The sequence below is a fragment of the Tasmannia lanceolata genome, unplaced genomic scaffold (assembly GCF_043159265.1).
Source record: "Tasmannia lanceolata isolate RefF3 unplaced genomic scaffold, GAP_Taslan_0.1 ptg000003l, whole genome shotgun sequence".
In the NCBI taxonomy this organism is placed as follows: domain Eukaryota; kingdom Viridiplantae; phylum Streptophyta; class Magnoliopsida; order Canellales; family Winteraceae; genus Tasmannia; species Tasmannia lanceolata.
Window position 1 is genome coordinate 18,955,084 of NW_027518680.1, and position 23,912 is coordinate 18,978,995.

Genomic DNA, 23,912 nt, shown 5'->3' on the forward strand with positions numbered 1-23,912 from the left:
GACCGAGTTAAATTATCTTTTAAAATGATTTTTATGGATTTCGCGGATTTCGCCTAAATCCGACTAAATCAATGAACGACTATTTTTCTCATATAGAATTTTGACAGAAATTTCGGTAAATAGTGCAAAATGAAGTGGCAATCTAATATTGGAGTTGATTAAAAGGAACAACTACCTAGGATCTATTCATATAATAGGGAAAACAGTATTACTTTACCTTTTATCAAAATTTTCATTTGAAACCGAAACGTCCACATTTCCAAGACAATCAAAACTTAAATTGAAATTTAAAATCTTGGTCTTAAGCATGGTTTGAAATTTCGACCGAAATCCAAATCCGGTCAACCCGACATGGTATGAAATTTCTAACGAAATTTCGTTTTGCCTCGAAATTTTGTTCCGAAATTTAACCGAATTTTTAAATTTTCGATCGAAATTTCATTTCCCCCCGAAATCCCGTCCCAAAATTTAAGGAATATCCCAAAAAAATATGGATTTTATCCCTTATTTAATATTATCCTGAAATTTCGGCCAAAATTACTGAAAATTTGACCGAGTTAAAGTATCTTTTAAAATGATTTTTATGGATTTCGCGGATTTCGCCTGAAATCCGACTAAATCAATGAACGACTATTTTTCTCGTATAGAATTTTGACCGAAATTTCAGTAATTTCGGCTGAAATTTCGGGATCATATTGAATAATTATTAATATTATTTAATATTATCTTAGCCCTCCAATCGATAGAGGTTTCCATAATTGTTGTTCCTCTTGAGGTGCTCGGAATCCGTCAATATTTTGCTAGTGTCCTGGATGAGTAATATAAAGTAGTTGTTTCGTCATTGTCATATGTCTTTATCTCCTCTTGGTATTTTTTTCATAATTGTCATAGACAGGTACCTTGTGTCTGTACTTTTCGTATGTAGATTACGATTTTACCCTAAAGAAAGTAGTTAATATCATAACTTATTATTAAAGAGAATAGGCATGATACAGCTCGGCTATAGATGAGATTTTTGGCAAAGGGTGGAAGAACTTAACCCACGATTCCGCCTTTATACATAGTAGTTAGATTAGATTAGATTAGATTAGATTAGATTGCTTGTGTGGTGAATTTTTTTAATCCCACTCTTATAATGATTGCTTTTTCATCCCATCCCAAAATAATCCCACAAACCAAAATAATCCCAGGAACCAAAAATAAGCTTGAGAAGATTTTTTTTTCTTCCCAACAGTTCAAGCAACCAAACAAAGTTTTTTTTTTTCCACCATAGTCCGGTCAACCAAACATGGGATTTTTATTTTACCGGAATACTTCTAGGACTTTTTTTTTCCCCCACAAATCTCCTTGGATGTTTTTTTTCCCACATAAATCCCAGGAACCAAAATAAACCCGGCAACCAAACATTCAAATTGACTGTAAAGCCCACCCCACAGGATGATCCAAACCATCCATTTGATGGGCCCCAATTTCAATAGGTTGTGCCCCAAAAATCATTTCCATAGGATGATCCCAACCGACTGATCTAAAGAGGGACTCACATTATGGAAACTTATATAGATCTGATGGTTGGGATAATCCTATGGAAACGATTTTTGGGGCACAGCCTATTTACATTGTGGCCCACCAAATGGACGGTTTGGATCATCATGTGGGGTTAGATGTACAGTCCATTTTGAAAAATAAGTGGTGAATTCATCCTAGAAGGGGGTGAATTTGTAACTGCGAATCTGGATCTTGACAAATCTTCGTGTTCTTTACCGAATCTTACGTATTTTTAAAAAAAATCGCCGGTTTTTTTGCCGATTTACTCGTCAGGTGAACCATTCATTGCGAATTTGAATATTGATCCATTCAAAGTACAAATAACCCCGTTGTCCTTGGAAATACCAAAACACCAATCGTCTTTAAGTTGTGTAAAAGGACAAAACTACCCCTTCGTTGCCATAAACAAATACATGATGCCTAACCGAGCATCTTGGCCCCACATGGAATCTGACCCACCGATTCTAATCGTCCAATCAATGAAAAGTTTACACAATTGCTTATAAAGTGGAATTCTTAATATAAAAAATTTCTTATATAATAGAAATCTTGAAATTTTTACTTAATTTTTTGATGGAATGGTCTTAATCAAGGTTTTAAATTTTGGTTTCGGTACCTATTTCGGGCCCCACCGAAATTTGGTATTAAGCTTCGAAATTTGGGACTGAAGTTTTGGAAATTCCGAAATTTCGGCCGAAATTCTGTAACATTTTTTTTTTAAAATGCCATTTTCTCGAAATTTCGGACCGAAATTTGGTATTTGCCGAAATATCAAATTTTGGGAAATTTCGGATTTCGGTCGAAATTTAAATCCATGGTCTTAATCAATGATTTCACCTCATGCATTGAAAGAAAGCTTGATAATTTTTTTCTTGTACTAATAAATTTAGGGCATGTTGGGCTACACCGAAATATTTTTCATTGCAAACCAATTTTTCAAACTTTGAGAACCTATTTTTCTTGGCTAAAGATTTTTATGCAAAATTCTTTCATAAAAAAGCCTAGGAAAAACCATAAGTTAAGCTAAGCTCTTTTTTGTTTTTTTTTTTGGTAATCAGTAAAAACTTTATCTGAAAGCATATTCAATTTTTTTCTAACTTAACTATGCTTACGTAAGGCGAACTCCACCTATTTTTGAGCTATTGAATTAGGCAATCCCAAAAATCAATCTTTTTCTTATGTGGCTCTAAAATAATATTAATTTGTATGTATTTATGTAGAAGTACTTCCTCGAGACTTATGAGTATAAAGGAATTTCAAGAAAATTATTGTTCAGTGAAAGAAAAAGAGTATATGGTCTAGTGGTTTGTAATTTTCCATAAAAATAGAAGAAAATTTCAATTTTGGAAAAAAATCCATAGAAAATGAGTTTACGATAGGAGCAGTTGTCTGAATTAATGGAGAAGGGATTTATCAGGCCCAGTTCTTCGCCATAGGGTGCACTCGTATTGTTTGTTAAGAAGAAGGATGATAGCCTTAGACTATGCATCGATTATCGGCAACTAAACAAGGTTACTATTAAGAATCGTTATCCTCTGCCTAGGATTGACGATCTCTTCAATCAGCTGCAGGGAGCTTGCCACTAGAAATTTCAATTTTCATGGATTTTTTTTTCAATAAAAAAGTTCCACGCATCCCAAAATCTGTGATTAATTCATAGAATATGACTTACCTCTAGGGGTGTAAATGGATATTCGAAAATTCGATTACCGTCCGCATCCGAATCCGTTTAAAGCGAATATTATCCGAATCCGTTTCAAGCGGATATTATCCGAATCCGTTTATGAGATATCCGGCTCTTAGCGAATGCGAATCTGGTAAATGGTATATCCGATCCGTTTAACATCCGAATCCGAGAAGTAAATCCTTTTTATTTATTATTAATAATATCATTAATATTTATTTTTAGTAATGACACACTATCTTTTGTTTCTATAAGAAAAGTGAATATTCTTTTTAGAAAAATAAACATATAAACAAAAATAGTCCAAACCCATTCCATCAAAATAACCCAAACCCATTCCATCATATACAAAAAAAAAAGAAGGAAAAACCCAAAGACCACTACCAACACTATCATCCATCCCCATCGCCTCCCTCTCTCTCTCTCTCTCTTTCTCTCTCTGCCTTTGTTTTAAAAGGAAGAAGAGGATCTCATATATTTTAGGGTTTGAGAGTTAATTTTGTGAAGAGAATGTAGAGGTCTAGTTTTAGGGTTTGAAAAATTCATTCGAGTAAATAGGAGAAAAAAGATAAAGTGCTGCAATAAAATGTTCGAATTTACCGGATAAACGGATACGGATAATATCCGAATTCGAACAATATCCGACGGATACGAATTCGGTAATAGATATTAAATATCCGTCGAATCCGAATCCGAATTCGGATAGTGTATACTGTAATCGAATTCGGATATAGCCATATCCGCTCCGAATTCGATCCGTTTACACCCCTACTTACCTCACAGGTAAAAAAGACAAGAAAAGTTGGTAACTAAATTTTATGTATTCCTAAATCCGGTCGACCATTCCAAGTTTATGCTTATTTCGACTGCACTGAAATTGTAGGAACGATTTATCCCAGGTATTCAATTGTTCCAAAATTAAGTGGTACGTGAGTTGGGTTTATAAAATTATGAGATAGTTCGGTTCCTTTCTACCTTCAATGTTAAAGGGAGAACTGTAAGAGCCAACCCAGCCAAGTACGAGAGGAATGGGTTGGAGCAACCTGTACCGTTTGTTATGCCAATAGCAGTGTCAGGCATCTAATTTAGTACGGAAGAAATGTTATGTAATGGGAAATCCTTCTCTATACAAGTTCTCGTAAGGGGTTTTTTTGTTAGAAATTCGGTATGCGTGAGGTGTAAGTTGCGGCAAGTATGAAGCAATATCTGCATTATCAATAGAATGTACGTATTCAGAATTTCACCTTCAATCCTAGTATGTATGTGAGAGAGTATGCCCATTCATTCCCCAGGTAGTCCTCTACGGACAAGAGGAACCCATGAGTTGTATTTTCATTGAAAATACTTTATTCCACGATTCAAACATTCACTCATTAGGCCTAAGAATGACTCAAAATTTTCAATCACGAAATGATCCTAAATCCTAATTGTTCGACGGTGATGTGCCCTTTAGATAGATAGGAAATGAAAATGAAGGGAATTCTAAGTCGATCCATCCAATGTCTAGCAGATGAATGGCTTGGATTGTCTAAAAGGTGGGCTCCCACTGGTACATTTACTTGAAAATGTATATCCAACCGAATAAAAAATACTATGGGCCTGTTTGGATACCTCCCATTTTGTATTTGGATTTGGAATTGAGTTTTGAATACAAATTGATTAGATCCGGCAGCTCATGTAGAGGGAGACTGAGAGGGAAGGGGTACTTCCTAGTGGAGGGGAGAGGCTGAGGAGCAAAGACGGTGAAGGAAACTGCAACATCTGTGGATTTCTAATTTCTTATTTCCACAGTAAATTTAGAAATCTGATTATTTTCACTGCCAACTGCTGAATTGGAAATCCAAGAATTTGATAAGATCCAAATTACAATGTAAAAAGGGTTGCAAATGTGAGAAATCCAAATCAAAATCTTCTCCGCATCCAAACAGGCCCTAATAGATACTAGAGGATACAAACCAAAGCCTCCAAAATGAGCGGTTCAGATCAATCTTAGGTGGGTCCACTATGACGTAGTGAGAGTGCCTCTTTGATTTACATGTGGATTACTTGGTAACTTAAGGGGTAATTTGGTCATTTCATATAATAAATAATTACTTGGTCCAGAATATGTTCCGTAAATTAACATCAAACGAGGGGTATTTGAGACTTTTAGTGTCCTTTGAAAAAGGAAACTAGTTGGATCCCAGCGGGCAGAGGGAGAGCCGTTTGAGATGTGGGTCCCACTGTTTTGCCTTCCGCATTTCAAAAAAGAAAAGTGATATATTCTCCTCCTTTTCTTCCCGGATACCCCCTTGTAGTGTAAAAAGAGTACTCATTAATACAGTACAGGGGGTGAATCAGGTAAGCAAAAGGGGGCAAAAATTTCACTTCCCTTCGAAAAAATTTCTGTTAGATTTGAAATTTATTGAGAGGGACGAAAGTTCCAGTACGAGCGCAAGACACTTGGAGCCTTTTGACTCTCTCTCACTCTCTCTCTCTCTCTGAGTGCAAGACACTTGGAGCCTTTTGACTCTCTCTCTCTCTCTCTCTCTCTCTCTCTAATTTTTTATCTTTCTCTGGAAACCCAAGATAGAAAACTCAAATATTAGCTCTCTGCTCTATATTTGTTCTTAGCAATTCTTCATCTTCTTCTTGTGTCTTTTTTCTTTGAACCAACCAGGCCAAAAAGGTAGCCCTTCATTGAGATTTCTGTGACCCTGTTTCTTCTCATCTTCTTGTAGTGAGAATGAGTGGTTCAAAGTTCATTAAATGTGTGACTGTTGGAGATGGAGCAGTTGGGAAAACCTGCATGCTCATTTGTTATACCAGCAACAAGTTCCCAACAGTAAGATTATTTTAGACCCACTTCATAAAAACTATTGTTTTTTTTTTTCTTGATTTTCCTTTTCCCATCTTCATTTGTTTGTTCTGGTGGGTTCTGCTGATGGGTTTTCTCTGTCCTGTTTTTTGAGTTATTTAGGTTATTTTTCTTCTTTTTTTCTTGGGTTTGTTGGGTTTCAAATCTTAGGGTACCATATGAATGTTTTTATTGTATGTATCTTGTCTTGAGTTCTTCTTAAAACTTCCTTATCTAATTTTTTTTCTGGTTTTTGCTTTTTTTTTTCTTTCTCTCTCTAATTAGTATTCTATTTTGTGTTACTTTGTTTTGTCTCAAACTTTAATTTCTCTTTCACTTTTTTTTTTTCTTTAGATTCCTGTATGCTTAAAACCCCACATAAGCACCGATAGCCTTTGGATTTTATTCTCAATTTTTTGTTTTGTTTTATGTGCAGGATTATGTACCTACTGTTTTTGATAACTTCAGTGCTAATGTATCTGTGGATGGGAGCATTGTCAACTTAGGGCTGTGGGATACTGCAGGTATAGGGTTTTGTTTCAATGGTTTCTAGGCCTTTGTTCCTTTTTTCTCTTAACTTGTTATACCTTCCATTTAATTATTTTTCTATGTTCAATTTACAGGCCAAGAAGATTATAGCAGATTAAGGCCACTGAGTTATAGAGGAGCTGATGTATTTGTTTTGGCTTTCTCTTTACTCAGCAGAGCAAGCTATGAGAATGTTCTCAAGAAGGTACTCACCCAATATCTAGTTTTCTTTTTCTTCTATTAGGTTTTGCTTGTGTTTAGAGAATTTTTTAAACAAATGGATCATTTGCATTTTGAAATTAAAAGTTGTAAAACCACTTGATCTTTGGGTTGTCTGGTTTGTGCTTTTCTTGATTAATTTCTTAACAAGGTACTAAATACTAACCAGCCCAACTAATTCTTTCTGTTTTATTCCATTTAATATTTTCTTTGTGGCTATGTTTGTGTCATGTGTGAATAAATGACTCATTTTGTTGAAGGCTAAAATCTCAATGTATTTAGATGTATGGTTTGTGCTTTTCTTGATTAATTTCTTAACAAGGTACTAAATACTAACCAGCCCAACTAATTCTTTCTGTTTTATTCCATTTTATATTTTCTTTGTGGCTATGTTTGTGTCATGTGTGAATAAATGACTCATTTTGTTGAAGGCTAAAATCTCAATGTATTTAGATGTATGGTTTGTGCTTCTCTTATACTAGATTTAGTATTCTAATAACTGATTTATTCTTTTATTATTAATCAGTGGATGCCTGAACTACGAAGGTTTGCACCCAATGTTCCAATTGTTCTTGCTGGAACAAAGTTAGGTATGTTAACAATCTGATATATCTGCATTCTGATACTAGCTCATGATATGGGGCAAAAGAAATATATTTGTTATTGGTGAAGCATGATCTCAGTCTAATATGGAAAGTACTGTACACTCTACCTCGACTGCGGCGGTCCCGTATAAAACGCCTTTGGGTATTTTTATACTGGGGGTAGTTTCGTACTTTCATGAATTAGGGTTTTTTCTCTTTATTGTAACGCGTCTTAGAACGCCATATAAAAGGGATGTTCTTATCAGGTGACGCCCTAGAGAGGTGTGAGGGTTTGTAATCTTTTCTTCAGAATAGTGGAATCGTTGGCTTGTCGCTCTGCCGTGGACGTAGCCCATACCAAACTGATTGGGTGAACCATGTAAATCTGTGTGTTCTGTGTGTGATCTTTCGTTTTATCTTTGCATCGTTATTCTGCTGCGTTGTTAATTCCTAACAATATTGTAGGTATATATTGTAATCTACACTTTTAAAAGTTGTAATAATTTCTTAATCTCAGATCTTCGCGACGACAAGGGATATATGGCTGACCATATGGGTTTTGATTCAATAACGTCTGCTCAAGTAAGCAGTGTTTATTTTTATCCTTTGCTCATTATCTCGTGAACTTATCTGCCCTCTAGAATTGGAGAAATTGAACTGATTCAAAATTATGAATCCATATGATATGCATCTTAAGGGAGAGGAGCTTAGGAAACAAATTGGTGCTGCAGCTTATATCGAATGCAGTTCTAAAACTCAACAGGTAAATTTCTTTCAACTACTGAGTGTTTTGAAACAACAAAAGCCTTTGGAGCTCTTTTTCTGTTTCTTCTTTAGGCCCTGTTTGTTGTGGATTTTGAGAACAGATTCTGAGTCGAAAATTGATTATTTGACTCAAAATTAAATTTAAATTTGTGTCCAATAATCAATTTTGGACTCACATTCGGTTCTCAAAATGCAAAACATTCAGGGCCTTAGGTTTTTAACATAGAAATTGTCAACAAAAACTGATTATTTGACTCAAAATTAAACTTAAATTTGTGTCCAATATCAGTTTTGGACTCACATGCGGTTCTCAAAATCCAAAACAGACAGGGCAGTAGGTTTTTAACATAGAAATTGTCAACGAAAACTGATTATTTGACTCAAAATTAAACTTAAATTTGTGTCCAATATGCCACTTTTTGTTTGAATAGAATGTCAAAGCTGTTTTTGATACTGCAATCAAGGTTGTTCTTCAACCTGCTAGAAGGAAGGAGATGACCAAGAAGAAAAGCCGAAGAAATTCTGCTTGCTCAATTATGTAAGTGATGAACTCAATTACAACTCATGGTTATGATTGCTTTTTCTTTCATTCCTTTATGTTCATTGTTCTAAGTTATAAATCATTCCACACATATCAACACACCTTGATGACTTCCCGTAAACAATGACATATATCGGATGGCATCGCCTCCTCTGTTTTTTCAAGTAACATCAGCCTAGATCTCAAGTAAGGAGATGATACCTGCAGGAACAGACTAACATCAATTCACATATTAAGGCGAATTTTTTTAACCATCATTCTAGCCTGAATGTTTTAAACAGCGCCTTACAACTTGTTTAAATGTAGGTTGTTGCGAACAAAACACTGGAGAATACAATTTAATGTTTGTCTAAGTTTGCCTTTTATACTCATGTACTGTGATGTTATTACATTGCTGTGTTTTAGATTTGGGCTATCTTATATATATTTTTTTTCAAGCCCTTAGCGGCTTGAATCTTGTACATTACCTTTGACTATTTACCTAATGTAGAAAATGTGATACAATACTGATTTATATTTCTTTTCATGCTCGCATTTTTTTACGCTCTCTGATCATCAGAGTATCCATGTCAGACTTCCAATCCTCCCCCTTGAGAGGAGTGCCCTTGACTATTTATTAATGTATAAAATGTGATTATGTTTCTTTTCCCACTCACATTTTTTTTACCCTTCTGATCCTTTAATGGATGTATCAAGTTGCAATCCATAACATAATATGAGTTTCTTTTAAAACGGGTATCTAAGAACAAACCATTTAAATTAAGCTCAGTGTATTTAGTCCCCTATTGCAAACTTTATGACAAATAGAAAAGGCCGTAGTTATCTTTTTCTCTACCAAAGCAGATGCCAATTCCTGTGGACATTCAAGAAAAACAGTACTGCAGTAGCACTGTGTGTCTAGTCACATATTTATGGTGAAGAAAAAGGCAGTAAGAATCCGTTTTTGTCTTCCAAAACCGAGATCACAACTCCTGCTATTCAGTAGTTCGTGCTGTCTAGTGGTTCATCGGCCTATGTAGAGATCAAATCCTCACAAATCTTGAGTGCCTCATTAACTCTAGTTGGGAATGGACTTATTTTGGTACAACCAATGGTTGGTAGGATATAACCTATGATATCTGGACACAAATTCATGTGTCAAGTGTCGATGTGGATATGTGGTGTACAACAAAATAAATGTAGTATTCATTTAACAAACTAATAAATCTTAGGATTAACAAACTGATAGTTCCAAAAAAAAAAAAAAAGAGATAATCAAATACAGCGCATTCATCAATCTAATCTAGTTATTTTCAGTCTCCAATATGCATCAAACAAGATCCTAATAGGATACAAGGAATATAAAGCTGAAAGAGTGCTCAATGTTTGAACTTTGAAGTTTTGTTGTGGGCCGTGGTCTCACCACCAACCAGTTGGTTGAACTTGAAATTCAACTTTGATGAAGTGCAAAAGAAACCATTCAAAAAAAAAATGCCAAAGAAAATCAAGGACAAGTAGAGATTGGTGGTATTATTAGAGATCACAACGGGAGAGTAATAATGTCTTTCTCGGGTCCGGCTAGAACGCATGATGCAAATGAGGCTAAGGCAAAAGCACTTCTTTGGGGTTTGAAATGGTACACGAATTCTGGCTTGGTACAACTAATCATTGAAGGAGACAAGGCAAACATTGTGGCTTGGGCCACAAACAAAGCGAATAGGCCTTTAGAAGACAGGATAGGCCCTTAGAAGACCGGGACATCTCATATTATTACAGAAAATAAAGACCTTGCTCGGAGGATTGGCATACAGTTTCGACACAAATTACGCTCAGCCAACGATGCAGCGGATAAGTTGGAGGGATAAAGGAGGGAATACAGTTAGTTATCGGAAGCATTGAGGTAGATGAAGGGGCAGATATCTAAAATTCAGCTTCTTTTATTCTCCAATACAGAAAACGGCATGCTGTGGCAGTAATTCTGCTGGTGATTCCTGGGTAGGTAGGTGGCCAATCCATATAAGGTTCTCGAGGGTAAGAAGTCATATGTGGATTTTTTCATTCAAGAAAAACAGGATTGAGGGAGGTTGTTACTATAAGTTGCTTTGGGAGAGAATTGCTGTATATTGGGTTGATGTAATCGGTTTTAGAGGGTTGGGTGGCCTGAATTTTCATTTTTGAGACGTCTTGTCCCTTGTATTTTGTTTTCTATAATGACTAAATGTCACATTCAAAAATAAGAAAAAAGAGTTAATGATAAAAGATGAGGTAAACATCATATTCGATGATAATGTATATAGATACAATTACTTCTCGACACAAGCCCTCATTAATCCCCACAGTTCTAATAGTACGTTTACAGGTGCCAGAAGGAATGTTGATGCGTATCTCCTGAAAATTCAAAGTGTAGGATAGAAATCATAGGATATAATCTATATAGATTTTGATAACTAGAACCCAAACAAGCTGGAAATCTCTAATCTATACGTCGTGCCAACAGAAACTCCTATTAGGGGTAATGATCTGGTGCAAGACTCCGACACATGGATTTCTTTACTTGTAAAGGATCTTGTGCATTTGAAAGTGCAGGCCACTGACACATGGATTTCTTTACTTGTAAAGGATCTTGTGCATTTGAAAGTGCAGGCCACTGTTTGGTAATCACCATTATTGTACTACCATTTGTTAGTCCAATAAGATTATGCTATGGTTCTCCAACTATCTTTCTTGTAATCTTTTCGAGGCATTCTACTTCTCCAACTTTAAAATTCTTCTGACTCATCTTTTCAAGTGGCCCTTTTGAAATTTCTACTGACTCAGCATTTCAAATTCTGCAGGAATATCATGTGTGGATCCAATGCTTGTGTTGCTTAGGCTCGTGGCCCTTTTGATTTGGATTGCCTGCCCTTTGTGAATGCTTGTGTGGTAGCTGGCACATTTTCACTTCATGGCAACTGTGAAGAATTTGTTTTTTTTTTCTAGTGGGGGGGAATTTTTCTTTCTCTTCTGCAAGAAGTTGTTTCTATTGTTTATTTCTGCAAGTAGTGAGACCTCCACTTAATTATCTTCTGTTTCTCATTAGCCACTTGTGTTTAAATGTAAACATTCCATATTCCCACTCCATTTTTTTACCCTTTTCCTAGAGGCTCCATTTTCATGGAAATTGGTATTTCCACCTGCCTTTTTTTGTTCTGTCCAGAAAATGGAGTCACTTTAGGAAAAGGGAGAAAATATGGCGTATCATGATAATAGGGAAACGATAGATATATCCATGCATTTATATGCCTCGTGTAAAGATGGATGTTTTAACTAACACATTCATGTATTTACAGACCAAGGGTGATGCCACCAAAATTGGTCCTTACATGCAAATAAGTTTCTTTAACACATCTTGATGATCATGTTTTAAGAGAGAGAGAAAGAGAGAGGGTGAGGGAGGGAGGGATGCCTTGCTGCTGCAGGAGCAATGCCTAGGAGGAGCGATGGTGACGGAAGTTGCCACACGTTGATTTCCAAATAATGTCTCGCAGAAAAGATTTGAAAATCAGAATTTTTTGCACTGTTGTAACTGATTTGGAAATTCGAAGGATCTGATCTAGTTCAAAATATCAACTAAATCCAAATCTAAATCTTGCTGGTATCCAAACGTGGCCTTAATTTAATCCTATTACCAAAATTGGCCCTTACTTGCCAAATGAGATTCTTAATTTAATTTTATTGGCAGATGAATGGAAGAAATAGAAACTTTGTCATTCCTAGAGCGATTACAAACTCTTTTTCCGAAGTAATTTTAATTGGACCCTTGATAAATTTTGCCCCGCTAGTCCCAGTTGGGTTCTTCTAACAAATGTGAAAGCTACAAAAGGTACACACACACTCACAACCAGGACAGACTCTCCTCATACAACTGGTACTCTCAACACAAACCCTTGTGGGGGCCAACAATTGAATGGTTTAGACTTTTGAAGAAGGTGGTCTCAGTCTATTTTATGTGCACCTATGTGGGGTACCATGGAAAGTGCAGTTTTAAACTAAATCAATTGAGCCCACATTATTTGAAGATCCAAACTGTTCATTTGTTGGGCCCCAACATAAATAGTCCTTGCCTAAAAAATCATCTCCATTGGATGATCCTAACCCTCGGATTGAGAGATAGAGAACACCTTATACCTCTACAAATTGGAGAGTGAAGATCAACCTATGGAGATGATTTTTGGGTAAAAGCTTATTTATACTGAGACACCCAAGAAATGAACGGTTGGGATCTTCAAACAAAGTAAACCCTCAGATCTGAAGAGGAAATTCACATTATGGAAACCTCTATAGATATAGGAGGGCTAAGATCATCCTATGGAAATGATTTATGGGGCTTAATCTAGTGGCCAAACAAAATGGACGGTTTGGATAATCCTATTGAGTGGGCCATACAGTGCTTTCTAAAAAATACTGGAATATACGGCCACACACCATATAAAGACTCCTTAATTATGTTAGAAAAAATAATAAAATAATCCTATACTAAATAATTAAAAAAAACATGCATGGCGGATAGCTAGGGTTCAGTGGCAAGCTTATTGGCTATGGCGAGAAGCCAGGGACTGAGAGCATAGAAGAAGATCAGCTAATGAGAGAGCAGACAACTTAACAAAGGAAAGAGTAATTAGGGTGAGCATGTTGATCGTTGCTTCCGAAAACTAACTAATGTGGCAGATTTTGTAAATTGCTTTACTTTCCACTAATGTACTTGGTATGGGACATCTTGTCCCCACCCTGATTATTAATAAAATTGCCATTTTCCGAAAAATCTCGGTCAAAAAATTGGAGAATGAGAAGTGTTGAAGAACAAGCCCAAATAAGTCTTCATTGTTTCAAAATAGCAAATAAGGGAATGTAAGGGCTGCTTTCAAAATAAAGAGTTGCCAAATCTCAAGCTAAATTGTTTCTGTTAGTAGGGCATCACAATCAGCTGAATTGTATCCTTGGAAATGCATGTCTATTTCTGCTTATAGAATTTGGCAAAGATGAACAATTCTATAATCTAGCAAATGAAAAACCCAACATAACATTTCTTATTTTTTTTGAAACGTAACAGCAAATTTTATTCCAAATCAAAGCAGTACAAAGGGGACAAGCTGTCCCCCGAAACAGTCCCTGGGTTCAGTGAACGTCCCCCAATTGAAAAACGAAAAATACAAAGATAGAAGGCACAATGAAGAACCCAACATAACATAATCTCTGGGGCTTCAAAAAATATGATAGAAAACCCACAGATGCATTTGCTAAGCTTTCAAAATCAGACAGAGAACCCCCAAAAGACATTATATTATACACCAATAGAAACCCAGAAAAAATTATACTGTTAGGGACTCAAATCTGGAGGAATAAAGAAATTCTTTAGCTAGGTCTTGGTAACTTCAAAGAGGACCAATACAATATTCTGCAAGCAATTCACGCGCATTGTAAAGGTGGCACCCAGTCAACAATAAATGATCGACAATGCCTTGTTCTGATAATGGCAGTACACTCACTCTATTGAACATTTTCTGGATTGATTGTGAACAGCTTTTCAAGTGTTGTAACATGAATTAGTATATAAAAAGAGTTGTGTAAATAAAGAAGTGCAATTAGTATAACAAGGAAGTGCAGATACAAGTATCAACTGTTCCAAATCAAAAGACCAATAATAACATTAAACTTCTTAATCATGAAATCATATGAGTTGTGCCGAGAGAGAGAGAGAGAGAGGCGCCAGAGCCCAAGCAGAGTATAGGAGGAGACCTGTATCATCGGCCCCACCTCCTCCATTGTGGTGGAAGTGAAGGGGGTGTGAGAAGCTCAAGCATGGTTTGCTTTTCCTTGGGCGTCAAGGGAACACCTCTCACCAGGTTCAATGCCATTATGTGCACATTTGTCTTCTGCCTGTGCTTTTGATAAGCCCATACGCCCACAGCCGCCCCCGCAACCAGAAACTGTTGCCAAACAAATGAAGAATTATCACCTTCTGATTAAATGAACTGCATATTACGAATGAAAAGGATCAAACCAATTGATTCTCAACTATACAACATACTTAATAGCATTGTCCCTTGGGTGAATTTCTTGACTTCAAACTCTGACCAACATGATAGACAATGATCTTGGATAAACTAACCTAACGCCATATTGACAAATGTCATTATTGTTAAGCCGACGAGCCAACCCATATTTCTTTGGTAAAAAAGGTTTTAGAAGGGCGAGGATGAGCATTAGGGATTACTACAGGCATTGCCGGGATATCCCCCTGGCGGCTTTAGGCTTTAATAATAATTTGGTGCAGGTCATCTGTAGCTGTGCACTCAACCTGGAGTGCCTAGCGAGCAGAACAATTCCTCGCCTGTGTGAACGATGGATATTCTGCACTGGAGGTGTTTCAATCTCTTGGGGTTCTCAATATTTGCTTTCGGAGATCGCTAATCTCGATTAGTCAAGGCAAAGGTCCGGTAAGATCATCCCCCCCCCCCCCCCCCCAGATCCCACTCTAGATCTTTGGGGAGTATTGAGGAGTGAGATACTAGAGCAAGACGGCTGGATTTTGGAGCCCGAAAGGTCCCTGGGTCAAAGAGCCCCACTGAGTTTAACAGGCATGGGCCATCAAATGGAAGCGACTGGATGTGTCTGAACAGCTGGTATAAATATTTTGGGTCGTGTAGCTCCTGTAGAAAGTGCTTCGAGCCAAAGAGTAAATCTGCTCCAGCCAAGGTATGGAGGCCAAAGCCAGCCAAACCTCAAGGTGTTGAAATTCTGAACGGTCACTCGATGATCGAAGTACCGTTTGAGTTGGTTGTAGAGCGAAAGAGGATTCTCAAAAGCTGCCTTATTGGAATTATGAAGAATAATGCATGGCTTTTTGGAAGATATCTGGGACTGGGCTAAACATTGTTGGGGCCTTCCTCACTTGAATAAACTTTTTTCCATCAGCTCATCGGCTATTTTGTTTTGTTTTGAATCTAACTCCCAGGCCACATCTATCCTTAGGCGTGGCAAGGATGCTTTGGGAGGGTTTCTTTCATCCCTCCAGGCTTGGCTTCCTCTTTTAATACTGGCGCTAGAACTGTTAGAATCAGGTTTTATGATATCCTTCTTCATGCTTGGTCCATACCTACCGTTGAGGCCCTAGGTCAGCATTTGGGTCAGGTCTCACAGATCCAATTATTTGGCAACCATGACCATTGTTTGGCTTATGCTTCTGCACTGGTTCTCACGCGGCTTTGGAAATCTTTACCCCCATTTATCAACCTTCACGTTGATTCTAGCATTTACTCTGTGAAAGTTAAGACGGTTGACGTGGAATGCCATAATAGCATGGACTTGTTGGTGGTGGGAGACTTTAGTGTTAAGAATTCTGTGTTTTTTGATGTGCCTGAAATCCATGCCGCTGGTGAGGGGTCACCGGAGTTGGCCAATCCGATGGAAAACGCTAGAAGTTCTTTTGTTAATCCCAAAGGTAATATTGTCAGTGGCAGAGAGCCGTTGGTGGGACCCTCTGTGGTTTTTGAATTGCCCCTTGTAGTGCCTTCTGAATCGCCCCTTAAAAATTCGTCTGGGAAGTCAGGTAGTAGAAAAGCGTCATTGCGTGGATCGATGGGATGCTGTGGAAAAGAGGCATCTCAGAGATCCTTAAATGCTGAAACACTTGGCGTTCAGGGTAAGGCCAATCGTAAAGATCTCGCTGACAGCTTTATGCTGAAGTCGGCAAAAAACAAGAGGGTGATCAAAATAAAAAATATGTTTTCCAATGAGAATAAACGCAATAAAAGGCGAGGAATTCGAAAACTAATGTCGGACATGGGAAGGTGGATCGCGCCAATTCATCTCGGCCTCACAAATACCTTCAGATTGAGAAGGGTGGGCCAACGCGTAGAAATTCTAAATCTGAAGCTCGTTTTTTGGCCACCAGAGGTGGTCTCTTTTTTTTTCAAAGAAGTCTCCTTGGTCGCATCAGAAAAGAGAAGATCAGGAAGAGTAGCTTTGTAGCTGAAGTTCAAAATTTTTTACAAGAAGTTGATAATCCCTCCTCTCTAGTTATGTCGGACGACGATGAAGGGAACCAGGATAGGAAAAGAAAGTGTAGTCAGGATCTTACCTTTGAAGTAGGTGACTTAGATCTATTGAAGGAATTGGAATACAATGAGAAATTGGCCAGAAAAGAATCCCATAGTCCGAGAGAAATTTCTCTGAGTATTTTAAAGAAACAATGGAAGCAGTTCAATTCGGATGCTAGGGGTAATAATAAGGAGGACTCCATCAGTTTATTAGAAAAGAATGATGTCCACAACGCTTGTGCGCCTCTCTTCAATCTTCCCCATTTCAAGGAAGCCCTGGAAGATGAAAGACGGTCCCGCCAATTTCGTTGGGAAGAGGAGAAGGCGGCGAAAATTCGGAGGTTGGAAAAATTGAAGGCGGGGTCACATGAGGAACCAATTTCTCGTGACACGCTGAATCTGGAGGTTAGACAACTAGTCCGAGAGTGTTTGCGTCCGGAGGAGGACATCAAAGGAACAGGAAAAATGGTGGAAGATAGTTCAGGGTTACTGGAGGATTGAGGATACCTATCAGAAGAGTTCGATGACATGTTATCTATTGGGAACGTTTTTGGGATAGGGGATGAGGAGAATTTAGGAGCAACGAAGGCAATGTTGGAGTCTATGACTGCAAGGGATTTGAAAGAGAAAAAGGAGAAAGAGGCTACTAGGAAGAATGGGGAAGGGGACCTGAGTAATTAGGGGGCTATCTTTATGGATATGTACAAGAGTTTTTAGGTCTTTGAGGTTAGTTCAGTTTGTGAGTCTTTTTAAACCGATTTCATGGATCAGTACCTTTCACTAGAATTTGGGCATTTGGAGTGGTTGGGGTAAAAGTTTGGCGTTTGGGGAGACTACCTTAGGTGCTGAAGTAGAAGTAGGTAGCAATCCTTGTGGTTTTGGTTGTCACCTGTTCTTTATTAGACTGTTCAAGGGTAATACTTTGTGGTGGTACTTGTATAGGAGGTAGGTCAGGTTTTGGAAAATGACAGGATCCATTACAAGGAAAGAATTATAGACAGTAAGGGGGATGGATAGGAGAGAAAGGAGTCCTTCTAAAATTATTGGTCGCTTTCTAATACGCTCCGTTCTAAAAGGCGGCCGCCTAGGCTCTAGGCGCAGAAAAAACGCACCGCCCAGGCTCTGGGCATTTAAAAAAGCGGTCTCACCGCCTGAGCGTTATTAGGCGGGCGGCGCCTGAGCGCTGAGCGTGGGCCTGGACAGGGCGAGTTTGAAAACTCAGATGAAGATAGAGTCTTGATCTTGGAGGGAGAGGATAATGATTGGTGAAGAGTGAAGAAGTGCTTGGATTTTAATCTTTTTTTTTGTCATGGATTTGTGTTGTATTGTTAAATACTTAAATTATTAAGTACTTTATGCTTAATTTCTTATTATGTTATTGACTTTTTGTTATTATTTAATGCTAAGTGCTTATGCATAAAATGGTTTGGATTGTTATGTATTCAAATATTTATATTTTATATAAAAAAAATCCAAGATATTATTAAAATATATTAATATCTAAAAAAAAATGAACAACGCCTAAAAAAACCTGGGCGCCGCCGGGGCGCTGGGAGGTCAGTCAGCCGCCCAGCTCCGCCCAACGCTTTTTAGAACACTGCTAATAAGTGAAGTATGGTTTAGTGAGTAAAATTTAGTTTGCAGATTGAAACAATAGCAGTAGTCCAGCTTGGCTATGTATGATTTCGACCAAATTACAGGCTTGAGAGACCATGATCTCTCGCTTAGTTTTGGTTCTCTTGTTTGGATCCTTCTACTATGCTATTAGTAAAAGAATGTGGAGGTGTTGCTGCTAAGGAAGTCTTGGTTTTTTTGAGGAAGACAATGGATGTAGCTTGGAATGATCGTAGTGTAGGGCAGACGACTGGGCATGATCGGGGAAAGTTTTCTTTTCGAATTGATCGTAGACACAGGAAAAAAGGATCCACATTTTTGCTTTTTTGGTTCAGTCTCTCTGACCCAGGGTATGCCCTGGCCAGTTTATTCGATAGTATGTAATGCCAGTTGGGACTCCTGGTCCCCAATGTATTCTTCGTAGTATCAATGAAAATTTGTCATTTAAAAAAAAAAAAATATATATATATATATATTGTTAAGCGGACCACCAAGCCGTGAGACTTTCCAAGGGGGCTCACACATTCATACATTATAATATGAACTGATATGTTTTATGATATATAATATAAAAAGGCAAGTGTTGGTATGTTTCAAATTTTAGGAAAGGTTTTATTTAAAACCTAGGTTTATATTTGGTTCAAAAAAATGTGGGATACAAAGATTTGTTTTGAAATATCAATTTTCCTTATGGTTTCACTTTTAAGCATTTCAGTGTTTAGAATTTAACCCCACATCAAAAAATTTCAAGAATGGAGAGAAGGTTATAAAGCATTCTCCTTACCCTACTGCCCATACTTGCGTCCCAAACATAGGAAACCAAGCTTGGGCAGAGTGACTCGCACCAAACCGCATGCACGAGAATGCATGGGTGCAAGAGTCCCTTTTTCTTTTGCCCGCAAGCCACTCCCTTCTCTTTTCCCATGTAGATGGTTCAAGGTTCTACTAACCAAGCTCAAAAGCCAAGGCTTAATAAACCAGGACTTAGATGAACCTATACCACACCTAATCCGTGTGCATGATGGGTGTGTGGAAGGTGATGCAGAGCCCTAGCCATGCAACCCTGTGGCAACTTGAGTGTCGGACACCCACACCTCTTCTTGGGTTGGCCATATAAGACATCCAAGGCAAGGGCCAGGGCATTGGAACGCTAGGACAAAAGAAGGGAACCCACATAAAAGAACTACACTAGCCAGTTGCAACTAGTAGAGGGCCATCCTAGGGCCAATGTAGCAAGACAAAACCAGGGCCGAGCCAACCACCTAAACCAGTAGAATACGACCTAGCCATGGATGGACCCGAGTGACCATAATAATCAAGCAGAATAACCTGATTCTCGGACTAGTAGCTGTTTTTCAAAGATATTTGATAATTGGTCTGGTGACCTTGAGTTTGCTTTCGCAAGAAAGGCAGAGAACCTTTTGGTTCTTTCTGTTCTTTTTATCAATAAACCTATATTTCACCAACTATTCTATTCTCACCAATTATTCTGTTTTATCAATGTTAATTTTGAGGATATCAGAACTGATCTAAATAAGGCTACTTCTGATAGTTCCTGATCCAAAATCGGATTTGGATTTCAAAGAATTAAAGTGAAATTGGTTATCAAAGAATCAAAGTAGCTCAATAGCCTTTCCGATTTTATTTTGTGACCCTGCTGTTCAAAGGATCAAAAATACAAATTTCCAACTATTTTTACACTTTTATTGGTTTACTATAAACAAAAGAAAAGAGAAGATAGAGGGAGCCACTTCACCGTCTCCTCTCCTCTACATTCCAGCTATTTCTACATAGCAAAGCAACCCTTCCTAATATTAGGAGTCCTATTCCTAATCAACCTAGAAGATGATGATCTCATCTAAAATATAGGAGAAAACTCTCCTTGTTTCTCTCTTCTATCATACCTGCCGATCCCACTTGTAGTTATCCTCTTGTTGACATGGCAGCCATGCCACTTGCACAATGTGCAAAAATCACGCCACCTCAGTGTGGCCAAAAAGACACTTGCTGCTATGTGTGATACTTCACAATTGAGCCCACGATCCACCTGGATCATGGCTCCCCCTTTTTTGGGGATTTTGCTCCTGCAAAATCAACATTTGAGATGCACAAAGGGTATTGGTCCCCCGCCTTTATATGTCCATTTTGATTGGCTTGGCATGAGTCTGCCTTTTACAATTGAACGGTGCTCAATCCGACCCATCTTGGATTCTATCATGGCTCGTTCAAGGCTTTTTCCTCGTCTCGTCCGACAAGCCTTTGGGATACGCCTTCGCTTCTTTTGCTTTGGACTTCTTTTCGGTTGGATGGGCCGGGTCTTTGGTGTGTCCGTCATTTGCGAACTACTAGACTTTGGCCCTATCATGAGCATCACAAATTTGCCGCTAGCATTCACCAATCGTTTGGCTTGAGTGACAGAGATGAGTGATTTGGCACCTTCTGTTGGCTGATTCGCCTTGATGATATAATCTTTCCCATCCTTGAAGAGGCGGTACTTCCCTTCTTTACGATTGAAGATCGCATCGCGATCCCATAGATACGGACTACCAAGAATTACTTGGCAAACATCTAACGGTACCACCTCACAGGTGACTTCATCAACGTCCTTGTCGGTAATGGCGAATTTGAACGTATATTGACGCGTGATCTTCCTTTCCACGTCTTTTTGGATCCATCCAAGTGGATACGGCCGTGGATGTGGAGTGGTCGTCAATCCCATCTTGGTGACTAGTCCTAAGGAGATTAAATTCTTTTGACTTCCTGGATCGATGATCGCACTGACCAAGTTCTGTTTGACTTGGATCCGAACATGGAAAAGCTCCTCACGTTCATCTTGAACTGAAGGTGCTTCATCAGATCTGGCCATGAGTGTCAGCTTCTCATCTACGGCTGTCATCTCCTGGAGTTCCTCGACTTCTACGGCATGAAGGGTAGCCTTAGATTCTTCCTCCGTGTTTGACGTGTTCCGGAATCTTGTCTGTCGTAGCTCAGGGTGTAATATCCAACACTCCTCGCTTGTGTGCCCTGGCCGTTTGCAATGATCACACCATGCCTTAGGAACTAAGTTGGTGTACTTGCTCGGCTTTGGATCTGACTTGGATTTGTCTCTTATCCGATCATCTCTTTTCTTGTGCCTCCGATCACGTTTCTCAATCGCTATGGCTTTGATGCTTGCCTCCTCAATATCGGCGATGTGGAAGAGATTTAACTCTTCTCGAATGTACTCATGTAGTCCACCTAGGTATTTCATAAAGGTTTCTCGCTCCTCTAGGGAGATCCCAAGCACTATGGCTTGTTTGTGAAACTTTGCGGTGTACTCTTCCACCGTTTGCTCGAATCGTTGACGTAGGTATTGCCATCGTACCCATCGGTCTTTCTCGTATCCGAGGGGGTAGAACTGCTTCCGAATCAGTGTCTGGAACTGCTGCCATGTCACATTTGCTAATCCCTTGCTTCTCGCGTAGGAATTCCACCACGTGAGAGCGTGACTAGTCAGTTTTAGTCTAGCGAAATTTACCTTCTGCGTGTTTGTGTACTGGTAGATTGAGAAATACGATTCGAGCCTGTCAATCCAGTCGTCCAATATTTCCGCGTCAACTTTGCCATCGTACACTGGCATGTCGATCCTTGCCTCCACCTTGAAGGGTGGAAGTTGGATTCTCTCTTGCACGTCGGATGTCTGCGATGCCGGATCTCCTTTTTCCTCTTCTCAGTCATTCTCGACCTCCACCTATTTCGCACGGGTGGTGATTTCAGGATTCGGCTGCGAGGTTGACGCCTCCTTGGCAGACATCAGTTGCGACATCATCGACATCATGATCGCCAACTAGCTCTCGATTTGTGAAAGTCTTTGATCTACTCCATGATCTTCCCCCATATCACTTTGCTCAATGGGTACAGGTAATAGGCCTTCTTCTTCATGTTGTTGTTGTCGTGAAGCGCAGACGTTCACCATTGTTTTGCGGTCCCGGGACGATGGCGGAACCGGAGATCTGATACCACCTGATCCAAAATCGGATTTGGATTTCAAAGAACTATAGTGAAATTGGTTTTCAAAGAGTCAGCAATGTGACCCTGCTGTTCAAAGGATCAAAAATACAAATTTCCAACTATTTTTGCACTTTTATTGGTTTATTATAAACAAAAGAAAAACAGAAGATAGAGGGAGCCACTTCACCGTCTCCTTTCCTCTACATTCCAGCTATTTCTATATAGCAAAACAACCCTTCCTAATATTATGAGTCCTATTCCTAATCAACCTAGAAGATGATAATCTCATCTAAAATATAGGAGAAAACTCTCCTTGTTTCTCTCTTCTATCATAGCTACCGATCCCACTTGTAGTTATCCTCTTGTTGACATGGCAGCCATGCCACTTGCACAATGTGCCAAAACACGCCACCTCAGTGTGCCAAAACATGCCAAAAAGACACTTGCTGCTATGTGTGATACTTCACGATTGAGCCCACGATCCACCTAGATCAGTTCCCGTTTTGAATATTTGAGTATCGATAGGATTAATTGTCCTCGATTGGCTACACTAGAAGATTGAGTTTCAAATTAAGACTTAAGAACGGTAACAGACTTAAAACTGATTAGCCTGGTTGGGTGTCTATACAAGGTGCCAAGGTTTTAGTTGAAAGAATTAAGGTGTTGCCGAAGATTATTTCCCCCAATCAGTGTGCCTTTGTCCATGAGAGGCAGATTGTGGACTGCTCACTAATAGCAAACGAAACAATAGATTTCTACTCTAAAATGGGAAGGAAAGGAATTGTTTGTAAGCTAGATATGGAAAGCATATGGCGGGGTGGAATAAGACTGTTTAGACTTTAGACTATGTGCTTGAGCCTATGAGCTTTGGTATCAAATGGAGATCGTGGATAAGGAATTGTATCTCTTCGGCTTAGTTCTCAGTGCTAATTAATGGGACACCAAAAGGCTTCTTTAAATCTTCAAGAGGTTTAAGACAAGGAGACCCTCTCTCTCCCTTCTTGTTTGTACTGGCATCGGAAATCCTAAGTAGATTATTAAACAAAGGCAAAGAAGAAGGGCTGATCAAGGGGTTCGTATTGGGTGAAGGGCATCTAGAGGTATCTCATTTGCAATTTGTGGATGACACTCTTGTTTAGCTCCCCATTTGTACTTAAAGTGGCAAAAAGCAGTTTTGAGATGTTATGAAATGATCACGGTTCAAAGAACAAACTTTTACAAATCTAGAGTGTTCGGTATCAATCTTAGGCCAAAAGAGATTTCTGGTTTAGCCGGAGTGGTGGGGTGCATGGTGGATACCCTACGATCTACATACTTGGGTTTACCCCTTGGAGCAGGCAAACCAAAGAAAGAAAGTTGGGAACCTATAGTGGACAGAGTAGAGAAGAGGCTTGAGACCTCGAAAAGAAATTTGGTGTCCAGAGGGGGAAGACTTACTCTCATAAAGGCGGTCCTAGCCAATATCCCCATTTATCATCTTTCTGTTTCCAAGTGCCCCATGAGCATCATTCATAGACTGGAAAAGATACATAGGCGCGTTCTTTGGGGA

General features: G+C 38.8%; 2 protein-coding genes across 2 annotated transcripts in view; one reads left to right on the plus strand and one right to left on the minus strand.

Annotated features, from left to right (window-relative positions):
- The first annotated feature begins 5,696 nt into the window (after positions 1–5,696).
- LOC143861791 (rac-like GTP-binding protein 2) lies at positions 5,697–11,759 on the plus strand. Its single transcript, XM_077372722.1, has 8 exons — positions 5,697–6,053; positions 6,502–6,589; positions 6,689–6,798; positions 7,339–7,402; positions 7,914–7,978; positions 8,094–8,159; positions 8,593–8,699; positions 11,516–11,759. The coding sequence occupies exons 1-8, from the start codon at positions 5,955–5,957 to the stop codon at positions 11,550–11,552; spliced, it is 636 nt and encodes a 211-aa protein (XP_077228837.1). The 5' UTR covers positions 5,697–5,954; the 3' UTR covers positions 11,553–11,759.
- Positions 11,760–14,208: 2,449 nt separating this feature from the next.
- The window catches only part of CCMH (cytochrome c biogenesis protein family), a 31,526-nt gene continuing 21,822 nt past the window's right edge, over positions 14,209–23,912 (minus strand). Inside the window, exon 4 of the mRNA XM_077363071.1 lies at positions 14,209–14,647. Within this exon, the coding sequence (XP_077219186.1) occupies positions 14,462–14,647 (186 nt within the window). The 3' untranslated portion in view covers positions 14,209–14,461. The remainder of the gene's footprint in view (positions 14,648–23,912) is intronic.